Source organism: Martes martes, assembly GCF_963455335.1.
Source record: "Martes martes genome assembly, chromosome: 17".
Taxonomy (NCBI): domain Eukaryota; kingdom Metazoa; phylum Chordata; class Mammalia; order Carnivora; family Mustelidae; genus Martes; species Martes martes.
The window spans coordinates 46,848,759-46,868,726 of NC_137905.1; the positions used below are offsets into that span (position 1 = coordinate 46,848,759).

General features: G+C 58.5%; 1 protein-coding gene across 2 annotated transcripts; it reads left to right on the plus strand.

Annotated features, from left to right (window-relative positions):
* Window positions 1-18,051, plus strand: LIPE (lipase E, hormone sensitive type; the record flags this gene model as incomplete). 2 transcript variants are annotated; one of them, XM_080829093.1, is made up of 10 exons in its annotated part: window positions 1-889; window positions 9,432-9,967; window positions 12,025-12,115; window positions 12,221-12,366; window positions 12,576-12,761; window positions 12,962-13,256; window positions 13,952-14,179; window positions 14,401-14,577; window positions 16,736-17,154; window positions 17,429-18,051. In XM_080829093.1, 10 exons carry the CDS (start codon window positions 1-3, stop codon window positions 17,639-17,641), a joined length of 3,180 nt encoding a protein of 1,059 aa, XP_080685219.1. In that variant the 3' UTR covers window positions 17,642-18,051. The 2 variants fall into 2 exon arrangements, with proteins under 2 accessions (XP_080685219.1, XP_080685220.1); XM_080829094.1 differs by lacking the exon at window positions 1-889 and adding an exon at window positions 2,784-2,904.
* Window positions 18,052-19,968: the final 1,917 nt, after the last annotated feature.

Consider the following 19,968-nt stretch of genomic DNA (forward strand, 5'->3'; position numbering starts at 1 on the left):
ATGGAGCCACGTTCTAAGTCAGTATCTAGGCATGACTTAGAACCTAAGCCACCCCAGACACCTATCACCCAGCCAGAGCCTGGGCCAAAAGTGACAGCCACAACCCAGCCAGCATCTAAGACTCATCAGGGACCCAATACTCAACAGGAACCGGCTCCCCAGCAAAGACCCCTCACTCAGCAGAAGCCCCTTGCCCAACATGAAGCTGAATCCCAGCAGGAACCTAGCACCCAACAAAATTCAGCTCTGCAACAGGAACTTCTTGCCCCGCAGGAGCCTGCACCACAGCAATCACCTCCCATGCACCGGGTGTCCTCCTCTCCACAGGAAGTTACCTCACAACAGGGACCTGGGCCAGGAAAAGAATCTGAAACTCAACAGGAGCCAGAACTGAGAGAGGCACAGGCTGGCCAGCCAGGACCCAGTCCAATGAAGCAACCTCCAGCTCAGAGAGAAGCTGGATCAACACCTCCAGCTCAGCCTAGACCTAGACCCGAAAATGGATCACCTAAGCAGAGTGAATCTACATCCCAAGAGAGACTGAGACAATCAGACCCTATAGCCCAGCAAAGAGCTCCAGCCCGAGGAGTGAAATCCCAGCTGAGATCTTCCACCGAGTGGGGATTTCTATCAAAACTACACCAAATATCCACACAGCGACGAGCCTCAGAGTGGAGGACGTTTTACGAGTGGGTCACAGATTCTGACTCAGAACCAGATGTGGGGTCTCCGTTAAAGAGCAATTCATCACCCAAGAGGGGTGGAACAGTGGCCAAGGGAAAGAAGCTGGCCTTCAAGGGGAAACATGAAGGGGGATCAGGGCATTGGGGGACATCAGCACATGGGAAGAAAACTGGCAGCCAGACTCACAGACACTACAGGGACACAGGTGAGTTTGAGGCCAGAGGAACGGAGCCTCCCAGAGACCATCAAGAGGAGCTGAGGACCGCCAGTATGTCAGGTTGGCTCTGGGGATCCCTCACCAGTCCTTGCAGACAATGATCAACAGCCCCATCTGATAGATGAGAAAGCTGAGGTAGGGAGACACAGAAGCCTTGCAGGAGGGAGGACAGATATTGGGCGTGGCAGACCACGGCTGTGACTTCTTCCCCACACCAGGCTGCCTCCCCACGGGGGATTCGGGGGCAATCAGACAGAAGTGGGACAGGGCTCTGACCTAGGGGCCAGGAAACAGAGCAGCTGCCACCCCGCCCCCTTCCCCGCCAGTATTTGCCCATGGGTCCCCAAACTCACAACCTTGGGGCACCCTCTGCCTTAGGAACCAGCCACCTGGTGCTGCACGTATACCCTTACCCTCGCGGCGCTTCCATCCCCACTAGGGGTAAAATCGGGCCTCAGGGATCGTTGAGCTCTCCAGGTCGCCCCAGGCGGGCGGGGAGGCACCTACTCCTTTGCCAGGCCGCCCCCAGTCCAGCCAGGCTCGGTGGCCTGGGGGTTGTGTTCTCAGGATGGGTGGCGTGGAAGAGGGGCTGCAGGGTCTGCCGAAGTCTCGAGCAAGGTTGAATCCGGACAAAGGGAGAGTTGCCGGGACCGGTATGCGAGGGGGCCGGGCCTGGGACTCCGCGGGCCGCCAGCGCTGCCCCCTCCTCTGACGTGCTTAGGCCCAAGGGGGTACGTGAAGTCTCATCATGGAATGAAGGGCTGGTTGTGGAAGCAGCCTGAGGGGAGGCAAGGCAGCCCCAATCCAGAAGCTGAGGGCTCCCGTATGGCCGGGTAGTCCAAGGGGCCAGCAATGGTGGCCGCGGCTCGGAGGCCGGTCTCTTCCGGAAGGGCTGGGCCATTTCTCTCACACCTGCGAAGACAGTAACGATGTCTCTCGAGGGCGGGGCTGCGCATGTGCTTCGGGAGGGAATGGAGGGTTTGAGGTCCGCTTTTTCTGGCGCTGAGGATGAAGAGCTCTTTCTGTAGGCTCCAGAACCCAGTGTCAGGGCACGCGCTCCACACACCAACCGGGCAGCTTCCCCTCCGGCGCCCCGTTGGCAGTTGACTGTGTGCGCATGCGTGAGCCTCGAGCCTCTTCAGTTTCCCGCCTTTTCCCAGGCACGCGCCAGGCCTTCCGCGGTCGCTCTCGGCGGCCGATCCGCGGCTTCGGGCTAGTGCGCAGGCGCCGAACATTCTCCTTCCCCCCCCCCGCCCTTCCATTCTCTGGGAAAGGGAGAGGGCCGAGAAAGGAACCCGGAGAAAGAAAGCAATAGGACATATAAGGCAGGAAGAAGGCGGGGTTTCCTTCTCCAAAGGCTCTCAGGCAGAGCCACGCCTCCAACGCTGTCGCCCCTCCCCGGCATTGAATTGCCGGAGGACTTGGCCCACCCCGCCCACGCCCCCAGGCGGAGGCTCCGAGGCGCCCCTCTTTCCCCTTCCACCAGGCAGGCCGGGTCGCGTTCTAGGGGATCCCTACTTGGGAAGGTGAGTGGGAAAGCGAGGCTGAGAGCCAGCACTTGAGAAGAGCGAGGCTTCCCTTCTGGGGTAACCCCCGCAGGACTCTCCGCTAGTCCTGTCCGAAGGACACTTTTCGCTGCCCCGGGGCTGCATTTTCGTTGGTCACGGGCCCTTTAAAGTGTGCGAGGGGGCGGGCCAGGCTTTAGGCCCAGGGCGGGACCCGGCAGTGGAGTGCGGCCCGGATTGCTCAGGGGGCGGGACCCAGAGAAAAGCAAGCCCAGGATTGGGTGGTATGGGGGCCCGGTGGTGGTGCGCCGCGAGGATTGGCTCTCCCGGCGAGGCCCGGCGACTGGAATCGGCCCCCGCGTGGGGATCGCAGAGAATTGATGGAGTCTGACTGGGGAAGCGGGGCAGCCAGGGCCGATGGGGCCCTGGCCTCGAAGAGGGCCAAAGAGGGTTCCAAGAGTCGTAGCCGTCGGCGGTGGCGAAAAAGCAAAACCAAAGGTGAGCGCACGGGGGCCGGCTGCAGAACGGAAGGAACCCTGGACATCCTGCAGGGAACTGGGGACTGAGTGGACGGACCCACGGCCCCGAGAAGTGGGGGAGTCCGTGGGCTGGCCCAATGCCGCCCTGCGAAGGGGTGCGGGGATGATCCATTGTGAGAATGGGTGACGTGAGAGTGGAATATTACCCTCAGCCTAGAGACTACCGGATGCCCCAGTAGCGACTCAGGAACAGGATCCTGAATGCAAGTCTCCAAGACTAGGGTTCCCTGTCCTGCTCCGTACTCGCGGTGTGACCGTGGGGCGATTCCTGGCCTCGGTCTTTCCTACCAGGGAAATGGTTCGAGAGCCGGTTTTCAGGGCCCCAGCACTCATGAGAGGATAGTGGAGAGGTTTAGAAACTGTTGCTCAAAGAGGAAGTTTAGAGGGCATTCACTGTCAGGAAAAGGTAGGAGGAAGGGGTACCCCATAGTGGGAAGTGCCCCAGGCTCAAAAACAGTATGACTCAAAACAGTCCATCCTCCCACCCTTCATTCAATCCATGCCTCAGTTCCTTGTCAGCCCACCTGCTTCAGCCCAGCATCACTGGGGCCTAACTTCCTGACCCCCCCCAGTCTTTTTAAAACTAGGGGGCCCTGGGTACACTTCAGACCACCACACCCTCCCTGGCGCAAAGAAAGGAGGGCTGTCCACTGGGTTCCCAAGGTGTCACATTATTTACAGATCTCAGCAGACTGGAGAAAGACTGACAGACCAGCAGAGATGCTGCAAGCCCCAGGCAGGACCACACATTAAGTTCTTGCTAGGGATGAATATTTGTGAAGCCAAGTGAGGACCTGTGGGAAGTTCCTGTGAAGGAAAGAAACCGACGTAGCCCCCAGGCCCTAGAGACCCCAAGCCCATTGTTCTCTCTGCCTTAGGCAACATCATTAGCCAAAGACAGAACTAGAGTTGGCTACACACAGGCACACAGGCACACAAGCACACCCACACAGACAGGCAGACAGGCTCGGAGCTCAGGCTGGAACGTGAGGGCATTCACTGTCATACTACCAGACACAGCCTCACGAGCAGGACAGTGTGCCCAGAGGCAGTACAGACCAAAGTTAAAAACGTGGGTGTTGCTGGTCTGGTTCCTGGGGTTATAAGCTATGGTACACTGGGCAACAGGCTGCTTCTTTCCCTGTCTGAACTTTCTGAGCTGTAAAATGGGCACAATGATAGGACTCCCTGGCTCGTAGGGCTGTTGTGAGGTTTGAATGAGTGTAGCACATTAGACACGGGCACACAGCACGACTGCCTGAGGGGTGGAGGTTATGATGACTGTTACTTCCCAGTAGGTAGTAAGTTCCCCTAAGAAGGGGCCATGTCTGCCTTGTTTAGCCCACATTTTCATAGCCTCACATGCCGGGCACAGAGGCACTCAGATATTTATTGGATTAGTAAGTGAAGGAATGTATAAACTGTAACACTGGGATAATAATAATTATACTGCCCTTAGGGCTGTCATGAGGACTCAGAATCCTATTGGGTGGGGTGCTTTGCACAGGGCTGAGCCAGTCCTACCCACAAACCCAAGGGCCCACCTACTCACAAAGACTCATTCCACTAAGCTCTGAGATCCACCTGTCATTTCCTGAGTTTCTGCCCTGGTGCCACGCCTCAGTAGGGTGAATCAGACCTTGCCCCAGCCCTCCAGGCTGGTTGCAGCAGTCCTAGTCATCAGTTTGATCTTGCCAGGAACCAGTGACTCGCATCATTATGATCACCCCATTTCCAAGATGACGACGCTGAGGCTCTGAGGGAGCAAGGTCACCTGGGCTTCCTTACCTGGCCAGTGAGGGCAGAGAGATGGCCAACCCAGCCTCCTGAGGGCAGGAGTGTGTGAACTCAAAACTGCTCTGTGCCCCCACCTTGATTGTGGATCCAGAACACTCCAGTCACACAGATTCGTTCACTGAACGTTAACTTGTATCAGGCCTGGACTCTTGGTGGTGAGGACAGACTCACACTGGAGCTGGGGACACAGACGTGAATCACATAATCCCACAAATCAGATATAATTGTAAACTGTGGCAAATACAAGAGGGAAAGTCCTAAGAAAATGAAAGAGGGAGGCTTCCCAGGAAGGTGACATTGGACCCAAGGATGAGCGAGTGTTGATGGCTGTGTGAGGGGGGCAGGGAGCCAAAGGAGACAGTGCGGGCAGAGACCTTGAGGCCCAAGGAAGTGGCTCATTACAGCACAGAGAGAGCTCAGCAAGGGACGGGAGAAGAGGGGGCTGGGTGGGGAGGGGGCCCAGAGAGCACCTGGTTTGGGAGACCATGTCCAGGATTGGGGGCTTTATCCTGAGAGCAAGGGGGGGGTGTTGCGGGGGTAGGAGTATGTGACCGGACTGGAGTTCTAGAAAAATCCTCTGGCTGCTATGTGGAAAAGAGATTGAAGGGGGCAAAATCAGAGACACATAAAAACTCAATACATTCATCTAGATGAGGGGTCAGTGGAGGTGGGAGAAGGGCCAGATTGCAGAGGCCTCTGCAGGGGCAGAGTAGGCAGAACTTTGTGATGCATTGGATGGGAGTGGGAAGTGGCCACACACACACACACGGATGCACACAGATATGAGTATACATGTCCATAAACACACAGACACATGCCTGTGCAATCTCACAGGCCAAGAAGAACACAGACACAGATACACTCACAGGGGCCACGACACATACATACACACAGGCCCTAGACATACAGAGAAACATACAAACGCACAGACTGGGAAAAAATGTCACCCACGCACAAACACAGGCCAGGTGAACATGAGGCATGACATGTTCCCACATACATACATACATCATGGGTGAGCCTCCAAGACACTCACACCTGACCACCCAGAAAGCAGCCAGCTGAGAGGTGATGGAGAGAAGGAGAAACACACACACACACACACACACACACACACACACACAGCAGAAACACTGCAGAGACCCCCTGAGCTCTCCTCCTCTGCCCTGTGACCATGGGCGGTCCTGTCCTCCTCTGCATCTCACTTGTCTCTGCTGCCAGAAGAGGGGAGGACAGTCCCAGCCCCTGGGCTGAGAGGATGAGACGAGTTACCATGCCTGGCTCACAGGGTTGTCAGAGCAGTGTCTGCCCTTTGAGGCAGACACACTCAGGGAGCGGGCTGCCCTCGCTGTCCCCCACCTAGCTTCTGCCCTGCAGGCCTCTCCCCTTCAGAAGCCCTCGCCCTCGCCCCTCCCAGGCCTCAGAGCTGGCCCTTTCTCCTCCATCCTCGCTGAGCTGCCTTCCCTTCTCACCCTTGCTCAGTCCCCAGGGCCCAGAATCCAGGCTGGCTCCAGCTGTCCTGTGGCTCTTTAGAGCAAAGGGCTGGCGCGAGGTGGCAGGACCCCTTGGTCCCACCTCTACCCCAGTTGTTGCCCACGGGCCTTGGGCGCCTGCCTCTGCCCCAGTGCCCTCTGCCTGAGATTCTTGGCAAGTTTCTGGCAACCTCAATATCCCTTCCTCCCCGCTCCACCCAGCTCAGCCCCTGGGGAGCTGCCTAGAACAGGGCGAAGGGCAGGGCTCTGGAATCATGAAGGCCTGGGATTCAGCCTCTTCCTCGCCACTGCTCATCCTGGCCCATCTAGGCTCACCTGGTCACCAACCTCAGCACTGTCTCCTGAGGCCTCTATCTGTTCGTCTGGGTGTCTGCCCTGGGGAGGGCTGGTCCTCTCCCAAGCTCCCATTCACCTGCTTCTGCCCCGACTCTGACTCTTCACGCTTTCTTTCCGTCTCGTCGGATATTTGCTGAGTAACTACTATGTGCCAGACCCCATGATGAGCCCTGAGGCCACCCCCTGCCCTAGGGGGCATGATAATCCAAAAGAAAAGAAATGGGGGTACCTTGGCCGTGCGGTCTGTTAAGTGTCTGACTCATGGTTTTGGCTCAGGTCCAGATCTCAGGGTCATGAGATCAAGCCCCGCATCCCGGCTCCCCATTCAGCGGGGAGTCTGATGGAGGTTCTCTCTCCCTCTCCTCTGCCCCTCCTGCTGTGCGCGCGCTCTCTCTCTCTCTCTCTCTCTCCAGCAAATAAATAAATAAATAAATCTCAAAAAGAAAAAACAAAAAAAAAAAGAGAAAGAAGAGAGACAGAGGATTCATCTATAGCCAAGCAGATGACCTCAGGGCCTCCCATTTGTGCAGACCCCTTCCAAAACCCTGTCCCTAAGTTTGTATTTGTGATTTTACACCTTTTTTTTTTTTCTTAAAGAGCTTTACTTCTACACATACCAGCTTCACAGCTCCACAAAGTCTGGGTCTGTCCCTGGGGGGGAGACAAACAACAAACATGTAAATGAACGGGTCTAATTGCAAGTGTGTGAAATTCTAGGAAGAAATGCAAGTATGATGGCAGAGAGTAATGATAGGGGTGTGTGTCTTCGGTGGGGAGGAGTAGTTAGAGAGGGACTGTGTGCGGAGGGGACAAGCCGGGGCCTGAAGGGTAAGAAAGAGCTGGCCAGGTAAGGAGCACATGGAATAACATCAGCAAGGTGTTTATTGGAGCCTCAGTTTCCCATATGTGAGGTGGGGATGACAGTCACAGCAGGATGGCCTGTGAAGGGTAAGTGGCATGTGCCCAGTATGGGAACACCACACCGTAGGACGCGTGGCTCAGAACCCCTAGCTGAGCTTGGCACCACCCTTAATCGGCTTTTGTGCTCTCGGGAGGGACAGGCAGGGCTGGCTCTCCCTCCCCCGCTACCAGCACCAACAGCTGGGGCCGGCTGTGCCAGGGCCAGCGTAGGGGACAGGACGGGAGCTGAGATCACTGGGCCTTTGCTCCCTGAAATCCACCCTGGGGAGAGGGAAGGCAGCTGGGCTGGGTGAAAAGAGACAGTTTGCTCAGAACAGAGGCTAAGATTCCTGGCTCCTAAGAGAGAAGAGGGTTGGCAGGCTAGATACCTGTTTCTAATTGTTGAGGGGTTGAGTGTCTGGATGCCTGGATCCAAGGGAGGAAGGGGCTGGGGCCTGGACTCCTGGGTTCTAAGGCAGAGGAGCCTGGGACGAGGACTCCCATTTGAGCGGAGGCCTGGGAACTGGCAGAGGGGGAGGGGAGCTGGGCTTCCTGCTGTGTTTACAGCACATGGTTTCCCCTGTCCTTTCTGGGTGGGAGGTGGAGCCGGTGGCCACACCCTGGGCAGGCTCTGCTCCTCCCCGCTGGTTTATCGCCCCAGGCTTCTCCTGGCACCAGCCACTCTCAGCCCTAGCCCAGCCCGCCACTCAGCCTGGGGGAGCTCAGAAGAGGTCTGGGAGGGGTGAGTGCACTGTCTGCTGAGAGACAGGGGTGGTGGAGCTTTAAAACCCCAGGGGCTGCAAGGGAGGGGAGACACCTTCTGGGGATGAGGCAGTAGCCAGGCAGGGTCCTGAGTGGGCTTCAGGAGGGAAGAGTCCCCGGAGCAAAGGGCACCATCTCCACCAAGGGAGTCAACGGCAGCTTGCCCAGGGCCTGGGTGACAGTACAGGGATCCCGGAGGGAAGATCACCAGGCACCCTGAAGTGTGGGGAGTCGGGCCTAGGCCAGGGCAAGTTTTTGAGGGCCATATCCGGAGGCCCAGCTTCTCTGGGCTCTGGACCCAGAGATCAGGGTTTGAATCCCGCGCTGCCACTATCAATGCAAGCTTCAGCTCCTTACTGCACACCTCTGAGCCTCAGTTTCTCCTGTAAAATGGGGATGCTACCCATAACAGTTGAAACAAGAATGGAGGCAGTCTGGTTCTCGGGGTGAGCAAGCACTAACGGAACAAACACACGGAAAGTTCTTAGCGCAGGTCTGGCACAGAGGGAGCTCCAGGCTAATGGCAGAGATGAAGGCGGCTGTTCCAAGCAGGGGAATGGGGCTGACCCATGTGATCTAAGCCAAGTGGAGAGGCCCAAAGGCTGGGGGACCCAGCTGGGGAGCAGTGGGACCGACCGACCTGTGGGGATCCCAAAGAGGAACAGGGAGGCAGCTGGAGCTTGGAGGAGGTTCCACAGCCAGATTCAAGGGACCAGGAGGGGACAGGATTGACTCCTCAGTTTTAAGTAAGGCTAGGATTATGAAATGGGTTCAGGAAGAGAATTAGGCTTGAGACCAGGGTCTGGCGACACCACGAGGTAGATGGGAATGGATGGGCTGAGAGCTGAGCTCTCCCAAATTCTGGTGGAGGGGACGGGCCTGTGGGTGGCACCTGGGGCCTGAGAGAGGGGGTACCTAGTTGGGCTCCACACCTCTCAGAGAACCTCAGAGTCCTGGCCCCCAGGAGAGCAAGCACCTGAATTCTTGGGTCCCTGGAAGGAAGCAGAGGGGTGGGTAGACTCTGGGGTTGTAGGAGAGACGTGGAGCTAGGAAACCAAGAAGAGCCCCACATAGGAGATAGCAGGGAGAACGGGAGTCTGGGGTCCAGACTCTTGGGTCTGCAAAAGGAAGGGGATGGGGCATTAGCCTGCACCCTTGGCCCTAGCCTGCCTAACAGAGGCTCCCCGCTGGCCCGCAGCCTCACGGCTCACACACAGCATGGACCTGCGCACGATGACCCAGTCGCTGGTGACTCTGGCGGAGGACAACATGGCCTATTTCTCGAGCCAGGGCCCCGGGGAAACGGCACGGCGACTGTCGGGAGTCTTCGCGGGGATTCGGGAGCAGGCACTGGGGCTGGAGCCGGCCCTGGGCCGCCTGCTGAGTGTGGCACACCTCTTTGACCTGGACGCCGAGACACCGGCCAACGGGTACCGCAGCCTGGTGCACACGGCCCGCTGCTGCCTGGCTCACCTACTGCACAAGTCCCGCTATGTGGCCTCCAACCGCCGCAGCATCTTCTTCCGCACCAGCCACAACCTGGCAGAGCTCGAGGCCTACCTGGTAGCCCTCACCCAGCTCCGGGCCCTAGCCTACTATGCCCAGCGCCTGCTGGCCACCAACCGGCCCGGGGGGCTCTTCTTTGAGGGCGACGAGGGGCTCATTGCTGAGTTCCTGCGCGAGTATGTCACTCTGCATAAGGGCTGCTTCTACGGCCGCTGTCTGGGCTTCCAGGTGAGCTCCCCCCGCCACCGCCCCGCTCCTCTGGACCCACAGTGAAGGTGCCTGGTGGGCCCCTGCCTGGCCCCACAGCGTGGTACAATTGCCACAGTGGTCGGTTTGCCTGGACTCCTGGGATGGTAGACCCGGAAAGGGGAAGCCATCTAGGGCTCAGGCAGCTGCACAGGACCGGGGGGAGGGGGGGGCTCAAACTTGTGGCCCCTGGGTCGATTCCACCAAGTAGTAAGAAATCATCAACTCGCATAGCTCTTTGCACCAGGATCCCCATGGCTTTTTATTATCCTGCCCTCAGAGATCTGTCCACTCTTTGTGGTGACCTGCCTGGCCCCTGAAATCATCTGAGACCCCTCAGAAGGGTGCTTAGTATTGTTCTCAAAGGCCTCTTCATAAGCGCACACCCCATTTAGTCGGCCCCCGCCGTGGGGGCATGCGCAGGAGGGAGGGGGCTAGCTCCATTTTACAGAGGCTCAAGGCCACAGGACCCCAGGTCAGCCTGGGCTGTTGACTCAGGATTTTCCAGCCATGGGGAAGGCCAAGGAGCACTTCCGAGTTGGTGACTATGAGGGGGACCTGGTGGTGGCCCCACCCCAGCCACCCCCACGGGGGTACCACTCACCTTAGCACTGAAAGGAAGGCAGCCTGTGAGCCTTTGGACTCCGAGCAAAAGTTGTCTGGGGCCTCAGAGCAGAGGTCCAACGTGCTCCTGTGAGGTCAGTGCTGGGTGCCCCAGGCCCCAAGCACATCAGGGAAGCCCCCCACAGGAGCATATGAAACTGTGTGACTCTGCAGCCCCTCAGATTCTCTCTGGGTCCCCCCAACCCCCCAGCCCAGGTGGGCTTGGCAGTCTCTCAGCGTTCCTTTCCCGCTTCCCCACGGAGCAGCCTGTCCTCACCAATCCAGCCTGGATGTTCCTGGGAACTTCCCTTCACCTAAGCTGACCCCCAGCAAATATCGATCAGTCCAGCTGACTCCTCCCTGTGTCCCGGCCACAACCTTGGAGTCACGGGAGAGTGATCCTGGGGCCACCCAAGCCAGCATTCCAGGCAAAATGGCCAGGCACTGCTGTGCTCTCTGGCTCACTGGGCTCCTGGCCAGGGGCAAGGTCATGCCTGACAGCTCTTCTCTGAGGGCCCAGCAGCTATGCTACGGAACTGGCTATGCCCTGTAAAATGTCAGCCCCCACAGGGCAGAGGCCTCCCGGGGTGTGATGCTAGCTCAGCACCTCCTGCTGCCCACCCCCCCAGCCACCCAAAGCCTAGTGCCTAGCTTGAAGTAGGATGTAGGCCTGTATTTGTTGAATGAACAAAAGAACCCTGCTGGCCCCATGCCCAGCTTCCTATGGCTTTTTCCCTCTGATCTTGTCTCCCCATTGTCTTTTCTTAGCTGCCTGCCTCCTCCCTCAGATGCATCTCCCCATTTGGCTGTCTTTCTGCTGCAAGATCTCTGGCCCTGTCTCTGACCATCTCCTGTCTGTCTTCCTGCCACCCAGCAACTGGTCCCCGTCCGTCCGCCTGGCCTCATCTCTGTCCTCGCTGACTTTCAGGAAATCCCTGCATCACCTTACTCCCAGCCCTCTATGGCTCCACCCACATCTGGAATACATCCACATTCCTCCATGAGCCCCCTCTTCTCTGACCTTGGCGACTGCCCCTCTCCCCTTGTTCACTCTGCTCCAGCCACACAGGTTACCCCCACCAAGCACAGGCTGCCTCAGAGCCTTTGCACTTGCTATGTCCTCTGCAGGGGCCAGCCTTCCTTCGCTTTGTCTGGATCCCTCCTCCAGCACCCTCTGGATACCCTTCTAAGTAGCCTGACCCCTAGTCGTCAGTCTGTGTCCCTTCCACCTACTGGTTTTTCAAAGCATTCCTTGACATTGAACATATGCCTTTATTTGCTTCCTGTCGCCTAGAGCAATGCCTGGCACACAGTAGGAGCTCACTAAATGTTTGCTGAATGACCACGCCTCCCCCCAAACCACATCCCTGCCCCTCACTCCTGCCTGCCTCCAGTCCCTCCTGGGCAGCAGGTGACCCAGCAGCATCTCTCCACAGTTCACGCCTGCCATCCGGCCATTCCTGCAGACCATCTCCATCGGGCTGGTGTCCTTCGGGGAGCACTATAAGCGCAATGAAACAGGCCTTGGTGAGTTCCGGCCAGACCCTGCCTACAGCCCCACCTCCCTTCCTGTCCCTCCTCCTCCTCCCATCTCCCCCGACTGGAGTCCCTGATACCCCTCCTGACCCCCAGGTGTGACTGCCAGCTCCCTCTTCACCAGTGGCCGCTTCGCCATCGACCCAGAGCTGCGTGGGGCTGAGTTTGAGCGGATCATACAGAACCTAGATGTGCACTTCTGGAAAGCCTTCTGGAATATCACTGAGATTGAGGTGCTATCGGTGAGCAGGGGGCCTGATGAAGCCCCCACTGGTGTTTCAAGATGGGCACACTGGGGCCCAGAGACCCATCCCAGGCCACGTCAGGCCTCGGCGAGGCTCCGGGCTTGGGGACAGTGTGTGACGGAAAAGATGAGGGTGGGGATCGGAGAGAAGACATGAGGGGCTGCAAGCAGCTCGTCCCCAGCACCCCTCCTGTCCCCTCCCACCAGTCTCTAGCGAACATGGCATCAGCTACCGTGAGGGTAAGCCGCCTCCTCAGTCTGCCACCAGAGGCCTTTGAAATGCCGCTGACTGCTGACCCCAAGTTCACCATCACCATCTCACCCCCCCTGGCCCACTCGGGCCCCGGGCCGGTCCTCGTCAGACTCATCTCCTATGACCTGCGTGAAGGACAGGTAGGAGACAACAGCCAAGGAGCACCGACAGCCCCCTTCCCCAGAGGCCCTCCCACCTCTCACTTCTTAAACCTGCTCCCTACGCCCATCCTGTGTCTCTGAGCACATCCCTTTGGTGGGGTGAGGCCGGGGCAGGCTGCCCCAGCCTCACCCACATCATCCTCCTTCATCCCCTCGCCCCCCCCGGCCCCCCTGCCCAGGACAGCGAGGAGCTCAGCAACCTGGTGAAGTCCGAGGGGCCCCGGAGCCTGGAGCTGCGGCCACGCCCCCAGCAGGCACCCCGCGCACAGTCCCTGGTGGTGCACATCCACGGCGGTGGCTTCGTGGCCCAGACCTCCAAATCCCATGAGCCCTACCTCAAGAGCTGGGCCCAGGAGCTGGGCGTTCCCATCCTCTCCATCGACTACTCCCTGGCCCCCGAGGCCCCCTTCCCCCGGGCGCTGGAGGAGTGCTTCTTCGCTTACTGCTGGGCTGTCAAACACTGTGCCCTCCTCGGTGAGCCCCCGCCCCTTGCTGTCACCCACTCCCTGCTCCTGCCGCCACCCTCTACGGCGCGGGGAGAGCCATTTACCTACTCAGGCCTCAGTCTTGTACCCACTGCCTCCCCTCCCATCTCCTCCCACCCAGCTCTCTGCCACCTGTTCACCCCCTCCTGCCCCACTGCTCCCCAGACCAACCACTTCCTCCCTGTGCTCCCTGCTCTCCCCATCTAGTCCTGATACCCCACCTGCCCACCTCTCCATGCCCTCAGACCTTTTCTTTCCTCCTCCTGTCTCTCCACCCGCCTGTCCTGCGCGCCCAGCCTCCTGGCCCTCACTCCAGCACAGGGATGTGGCTCTTTTGTATGGTCAGCTGAACCCTGCCCTTCCGTCTCCAGGCCTGTGCTGCCCCTCCTTCCCGAAATGGGCCCTGTTCTCTCCTTTCCCACCAGCTGTCCCCCTTGCTTCTGACCTCCAGCCTCTCAAGCTTCCCAGAGCCTCATGATCTCCCCATCATCAAGTCTCCCTGATCCCCCGACCACTGTCCCCCAAACCCCTCCCTCAGTTTACCAATCTCTAAAATTGCAGTTGGCTAGACCTTGGGGTTGGAGCCCCCATACCCTACCTCTGAGAGTCCAGTGCTCCCGGCTCAGAGCTTGAGTTCCTCCCTGCCAAGCTAACCAAACCCTCTCCAACCCCCCTCCAACCCAGGCTCAACAGGGGAACGGATATGCCTCGCAGGGGACAGCGCAGGTGGGAACCTCTGCTTTACTGTGTCCCTCCGGGCAGCAGCCTACGGGGTACGGGTACCGGATGGCATCATGGCAGCTTACCCGGCCACGATGCTACAATCAACCGCCTCTCCCTCCCGCCTTCTGAGCCTCATGGACCCCCTGCTGCCCCTCAGTGTGCTCACCAAGTGTGTCAGCGCCTACGCTGGTAAGGCCACCACACGCACAGCTGGGGGCCTGGGGAGGGCTTGGACGCTGGAGTCCTACAGGGACGGGGGCCAGCGCCCAGTCTCCCAGGGTTTGGGAAAGGAAATCGGAGACTCCTGGTCCCCACTGAAGCCATCAGATATTCTTGGGTCCCCGGGGGCACAGAGGCCTGACGTTGCGAGTGCTGATACTGGGCCTCAGTCCTCCGCGCACACTCCACAGGTGGAGAGACAGAGGACCCCTCCGACTCGGACCAGAAGGCGCTGGGCATGATGGGGCTGGTGCGACGGGACACAGCCCTGCTCTTCCGGGACCTTCGCGTGGGTGCCTCCTCGTGGCTCCACTCTTTCCTGGACTTGAGTGGGAACAAGTCCCACAGGAACTCAGTGCCCACGGCAGGTAAGTGAAGCCCTCCCCTCATGCACCCATTCGAGGTGGAGAGCCTGGTCCACCGGAAGTCCTGGGGGGAGGTGAGGGGCTGTGTCCTGGGGTGCTCAGGGAAGGGGAGATCACCTTCTGGCTCTAACCTCGTATTTACCCCGGGGCTACCGCACAGCCTTGATTTTCCACGACGCTCCACATCCTGGAATTTCCAGGACTTCCAGTCCACCAGGTCATCTCAGAACTTCCAGAAACTATAGGAGTTAGCCTTTCAAAGGTTGTTACGTGTGCTGATTTTCGATCCTGAGAATGCCACTCAAATCTCTTGGGCCCTGAGAGGGGAGTCCAGCCCTCCTGGATTCTTCCCAGACTTTTAACAGAGCCACATGGGGGTAATACCCCACTCCAGGGGCTGGCCTAGGAGGCTGGGGGCAGGGAGATCAGCAGACTGCACAGACCTCAGTCAGTGGAAGAGATTCCTAGCCTCAGGGCGGGTGGCAGGATCCTCATGCATCCAAAAATCACTAACATCCAGGGATCTTTTTTTTTTTTTCCCACCATTTTTTTTTAACATTTTAATGATCTGAAAGTACAGCCAACTCATTTTCTATCTCCAGCACACCAGAGTACTTTTTGAATAATAGCGCATGGTCAAAAGTAGATACCATTCCTATTCAGAAAATTATTCCAACCGCATGTGTCCTACTTTAAGATTTTTTTTAAAGATTTATTTATTTATTTTACAGAGAGAGAGAGAGAGAGAGAGAGAACACAAGCTGGGGGAGTGGGAGAGGGAGAAGCAGGTTTCCTGACAAGCAGGGAGCCCGATGTGAGGCTCGATCCCAGGTCCCTGGGATCATGACCGGAGCCAAAGGCAAGCGCTTAATGACTGAGCCATCCAGGCGCCCCTACTTTAACTTTTTAAATCTTAGGATATTCAAGTGAATGCAAATACACACAAAAACAATTAAAAGGGATTTGAACCGTGGATCATTGAGCACTGGGGCTTTCCCTAAAGGTTAGAGGTGGCAAGTGCAGCCCCTAGAGGCACACAGGCCAGTCTAGCAACCTCAAGGGGTCGGGGGCCAGGGACCCAATCTGGGAGTCTTGCTTTGCTCCTCCATGAAATGAGTATGGTCAGGGGACGTGCCTCCTGAGTTTGTTGTTAGGACTTCATGCAACTGTTTGTGCCGAGCACCCAGCACAAACCCGACACCCAGTAGGTGCTCCTAGCAGAAGCTGGCAGCCTGACAGGCTGTGCCCCATGACTCCCATCACTGGTTCGGTGCCTGTGACCCTCTGGGTCATGAAACACTTAGGCTGTTATTCTCCTATCGTCTTGCATCTTGCCTTCGAGGATTTATGCAGACAAATTAAAAAAGAAAAAGATCTGCAGAAGGCAGCATCCTGGCCCTAGTGGTAAGCAGCACAGATCTGATCAGATCAGCCAAGGTGGGCATTCCACGCCGGCCGAAGCGCATCTCCGGCCTCAGCAGGGCACTTCCCGGATCACTCAAAGGGAAGGGGTAAAACCAAAGCACACAAAGGAAATGGTGGGAACAGATCTTTGTGGCTGCAGGGGTGGGGCCCCTGAGAATCAAACAGTTTCCCAAGACTCTCTAGCTCCCTGTGAACACGGCCTCCTTTCACACCATGTGGGCCTGCTCGCTATTCCGCTGTGGATACCCTGTGTCGAGCGGCCCTCACAGGCTGGCTGGGCCTTGTGCTGGGGTCGGGGAGGCCTACTACTACTACTAAGACACGAGGATAGCGTATGACCTCCCAGTGGGGAGCCATGGCTCATCCCACTGAGTCCTCACCACCTCCTGTGAGGTAAGGACTATTTTTATGCCCTCTTTGTGCAGAGAATGAAACTGAGCACTCAGAGGTAAAGTGACTTGCATTTCACCATCCTGGTCACTACACACACAGCCCTCAACCTGACTCCTTCCACCTCTCCCTTGGAGTTGCAGTCGGGGGCCCGTGGGGCTCCCCACCCATCCCCAAGGACACAGTCTGGGGGGACACTCGGCCTCCAGAGCACTGGCACGCAGCTCCTCCTCTACAGGCCACTGTCCTCCCCCTGACCCTTCCTGCCAGCCACTCACTCACCCAGAGCACAGAGCCAGGCTGATGGGTGGCCGAGGCTGGCCGCCTGACCCGGCCCCTCTTGTAGAACCCATGCGGCGCAGCGTGTCTGAGGCAGCCCTGGTCCAGCCCGAAGGCCCGCTGGGCGCGGACTCCCTCAAGAGCCTGACACTACACGACCTGAGCCTAAAGGGCAGCTCTGACACGTCAGACACCCCAGAGCTGTCACTATCCGCGGAGACACTTGGCTCCCCCACGCCCTCGGACATCAACTTCTTCGTGGGCCCCGACAACGCGCCAGAAGCTAAGGCGCCGGATGAGCTGAGCACCAAGGACAGAGGCTGTGGCGCGCGTGCCGCCTTCCCGGAGGGTTTCCACCCCAGGCGCTCCAGCCATAGCACCACCCGGATGCCTCTCTGCTCCTCGCCCATCGTCAAGAACCCCTTCATGTCGCCGCTGCTGGCTTCTGACAGCATGCTACAGAGCCTGCCACCCGTGCACATTGTGGTGAGCGCCGGACTGGGATGGTGCAGGGGCTGGCGGGCGCAGGTGCACCTGGGGAAGAGAGCCCCGGAGCGGGAGCGACAGAGGGGGAGGGGGCAGGGGGGAGGGGAGGGGGAGGACTGTCGGGGAACCAGGGCTGCCATTTCCTCTAGGCACAGTCAGGGAAGGGGAAAGAGGCGTGCCTGGGGGGTGGGGGATGCCGGGCCAAAGCTCATTCTCCCACTCCCCGGCCCCTCCCCTCGTTCCTCTGCCCCGTGCCCGCCCCGCGGTCCCGCAGGCGTGCGCGCTGGACCCCATGCTGGACGACTCGGTCATGTTCGCGCGGAGGCTGCGCGGCCTGGGCAAGCCCGTGACGCTGCGCGTGGTGGAGGACCTGCCGCACGGCTTCCTGAGCCTGGCGGCGCTGTGCCGGGAGACGCGGCAGGCCGCCGCGCAGTGCGTGGAGTGCATCCGCCTCATCCTCGCCCCGCCCGCCGCTCCGCGGGTCTGAGCCCCGGCCCCAGCCCGGGGGCGCCGGGAGATGGGGCTGCGGGGGGCGACACTAAAGGCCTCTTGTTCCCATCTCAGCCGGCCTCCATGGTGAATGCGCCCCGGGTTGGGTGGCGGGGCCCCCCTGAGGGGCTCCCGGCTCCCTCGGGCCGAGCGGGAGGGGCAGGCTGTGCCTTAAGGTGGGAGGACGGCCAGGGGTAGGGGTGGGGGCGGGGGCCCCAAGCCGAGACCCTGGCCTAAGAGGTGGGGGGCGCGCACCAACCAGTCTCCGTGGACAGCTGGAGCTGCACTCCATCATTGCCTTCTACTGCTGCTGTGACCGCCACAGGGTGGGGACCTGGCCCTACCTGGCAAGTCGCTTTGGTTTTGTTCCTTTGTAAATAAAAGTATTTAATTTGTTTGGCCTCTTGCAAATAGGGTCGGGTGTCGCCCACCAGGGGGCAGCATCAGACTCTGCTGCTGGGATCGGAGAAGCCTGGCGGCTAAAAGCTGGCAGTCCAGCTTCTGGATCCTGAGGAAGGAGGAGACTGTAGGCCCGGATTCTTGGGTGCGGAGGGATTGGACGCCCCTAACACACACCACCTTCGGACTTAATCCAGGTGGTGTGCCGGAGGGCTCTGTGTTCTCAGCTACACCCCTTTGCAGACCCAGCCCCCGCACCCACCCAGAAAAGAAAACCCATACTTCCTAGAGAACTACAGCAAACTTAACAGGGAACCAGAAACAAAACTGGTCACCCCAAATACTGGAAGCCCAAGCTCTGCCCAGCTGTGACAGTCACTCAGTCCCTCAACCAAGACTCGGAGGTCTTGCCCTTTCGTAGGTCCTGGGTTTGGAGCAGAGATGATTTCTATCCAGGGCCTGCCCTCAAGGGACTGGGGGGGGGGGGCAGAGAGACCCAGACACAGGCTGTCACGGTCCCCTCAGATTCCATCAGTGGTAGTCAAGGAGGGCTTCACAGAGGAGGTGATATGAGCTTGACCTTAAAGGAGAAGTGTAAGTTTGCTAGGCAGAAGAAACGTGCCAAGTTGTGAGAGCCACTGGGCAGTTATCAAAGCCTCTCCCTGGCCAGAAGGTCAGGTGCAAAACGGGAAGCGGCCTGAGAGGCTTGGAGTGGTCAGCAAGAGCAGATCCTGAAGGGCTGGGAGTGCAGTCTGGACTGTAACTGGAGGGCAGTGGGAGCCACAGAAGGACTCTGAGCAGGGGAGGGACAGGATCAGCTGAGGCCCTGAAAGGGCCTGCTGGGACATTGGGGGATGGACTGAAAGGGGCAAGTCCTGGAGGCAGAGAAGGCTGAGGACAGGGATGAGGGTAGGGAGTAGGAGTAGGAGCCATAACTGAGGTTGAAGAGGACTTACTGAGGGTAGAGCAGATGGGGATGAAAATGGCACCCAGGCTAGCCACAGGAGCACGTGGACAGTGAGGCTGTGTCTTTACCGCGAAGAGGCTCTGGTGTGTACAAGGTAGGTGACAGTATGTTTTGCCCATGGAGAGATCAAAAGGTCTTTGTGAGACCACCCAGGGGGACATCGAGGAGGCAGCAGGAGAGCAGACTAGATGCTCACTTCTGGCTGGAGCTAGATCCTTTCCAGGAAGAGTGGAGAGATGGGATGAGCAGAGGGCCAGGACAGAGAGAGTCCTGAGTGCCCCCCAGGAAAGGGGTGGGCAGTAAAAGGGGAGTCAGTCCTGGAGGGTTCTAAGGAGGAGCTGGAGAGGGAAGAAGCTAAGCAGGAAACAAGAAGACATAAAGCAAAGGGGATTTCAGGTGAGAGGGAGTGGTCTGGGTGAGATGAGGATGGAAATATCCCCAACCTCAGCAGGGAGCGGGTGGGTCCTTGGTGACTTGTCCAGAGCCATTTGCAGGGCCAGGGATGTGGGCAGCCAGACATGGAGGGCGGAGGAGGGAGTGATTTGAGGAGGTAAGAGATTTGGCCAGTGGGTACCTCAAGTCTTCAGCTATGAAAGGGGTGAGAAATAATTCAAGGGAGCTTGATGTAGTGTGTGTGTGTGTGTGTGTGTATGTGTGTGTGTGTTTAGAGATGACAGAACATGTTTTAATGCTGCTGGGGAAGGAAGGGAGAGAGGGAGACTGAAGGTGCAGAAGCACAAGAAAAGTTTCCTGAGCAGATGGGGACAGGGGGACCCTCAGCACAGAGGCCCTCATTCAACCAATAAGTGACTTCTGAGTGAGGGCTGTGTGGGGGAGGGAGCCATGGCCCAGAACTCTCCCTAAAGATCCTGTTCCCTCATTGAGCTCATAGAACCCCTTGTTCATCTCCCCCAAAACAGTCAACCACCCACCAACCTGCTCCTATTTCCTGTCCCCAT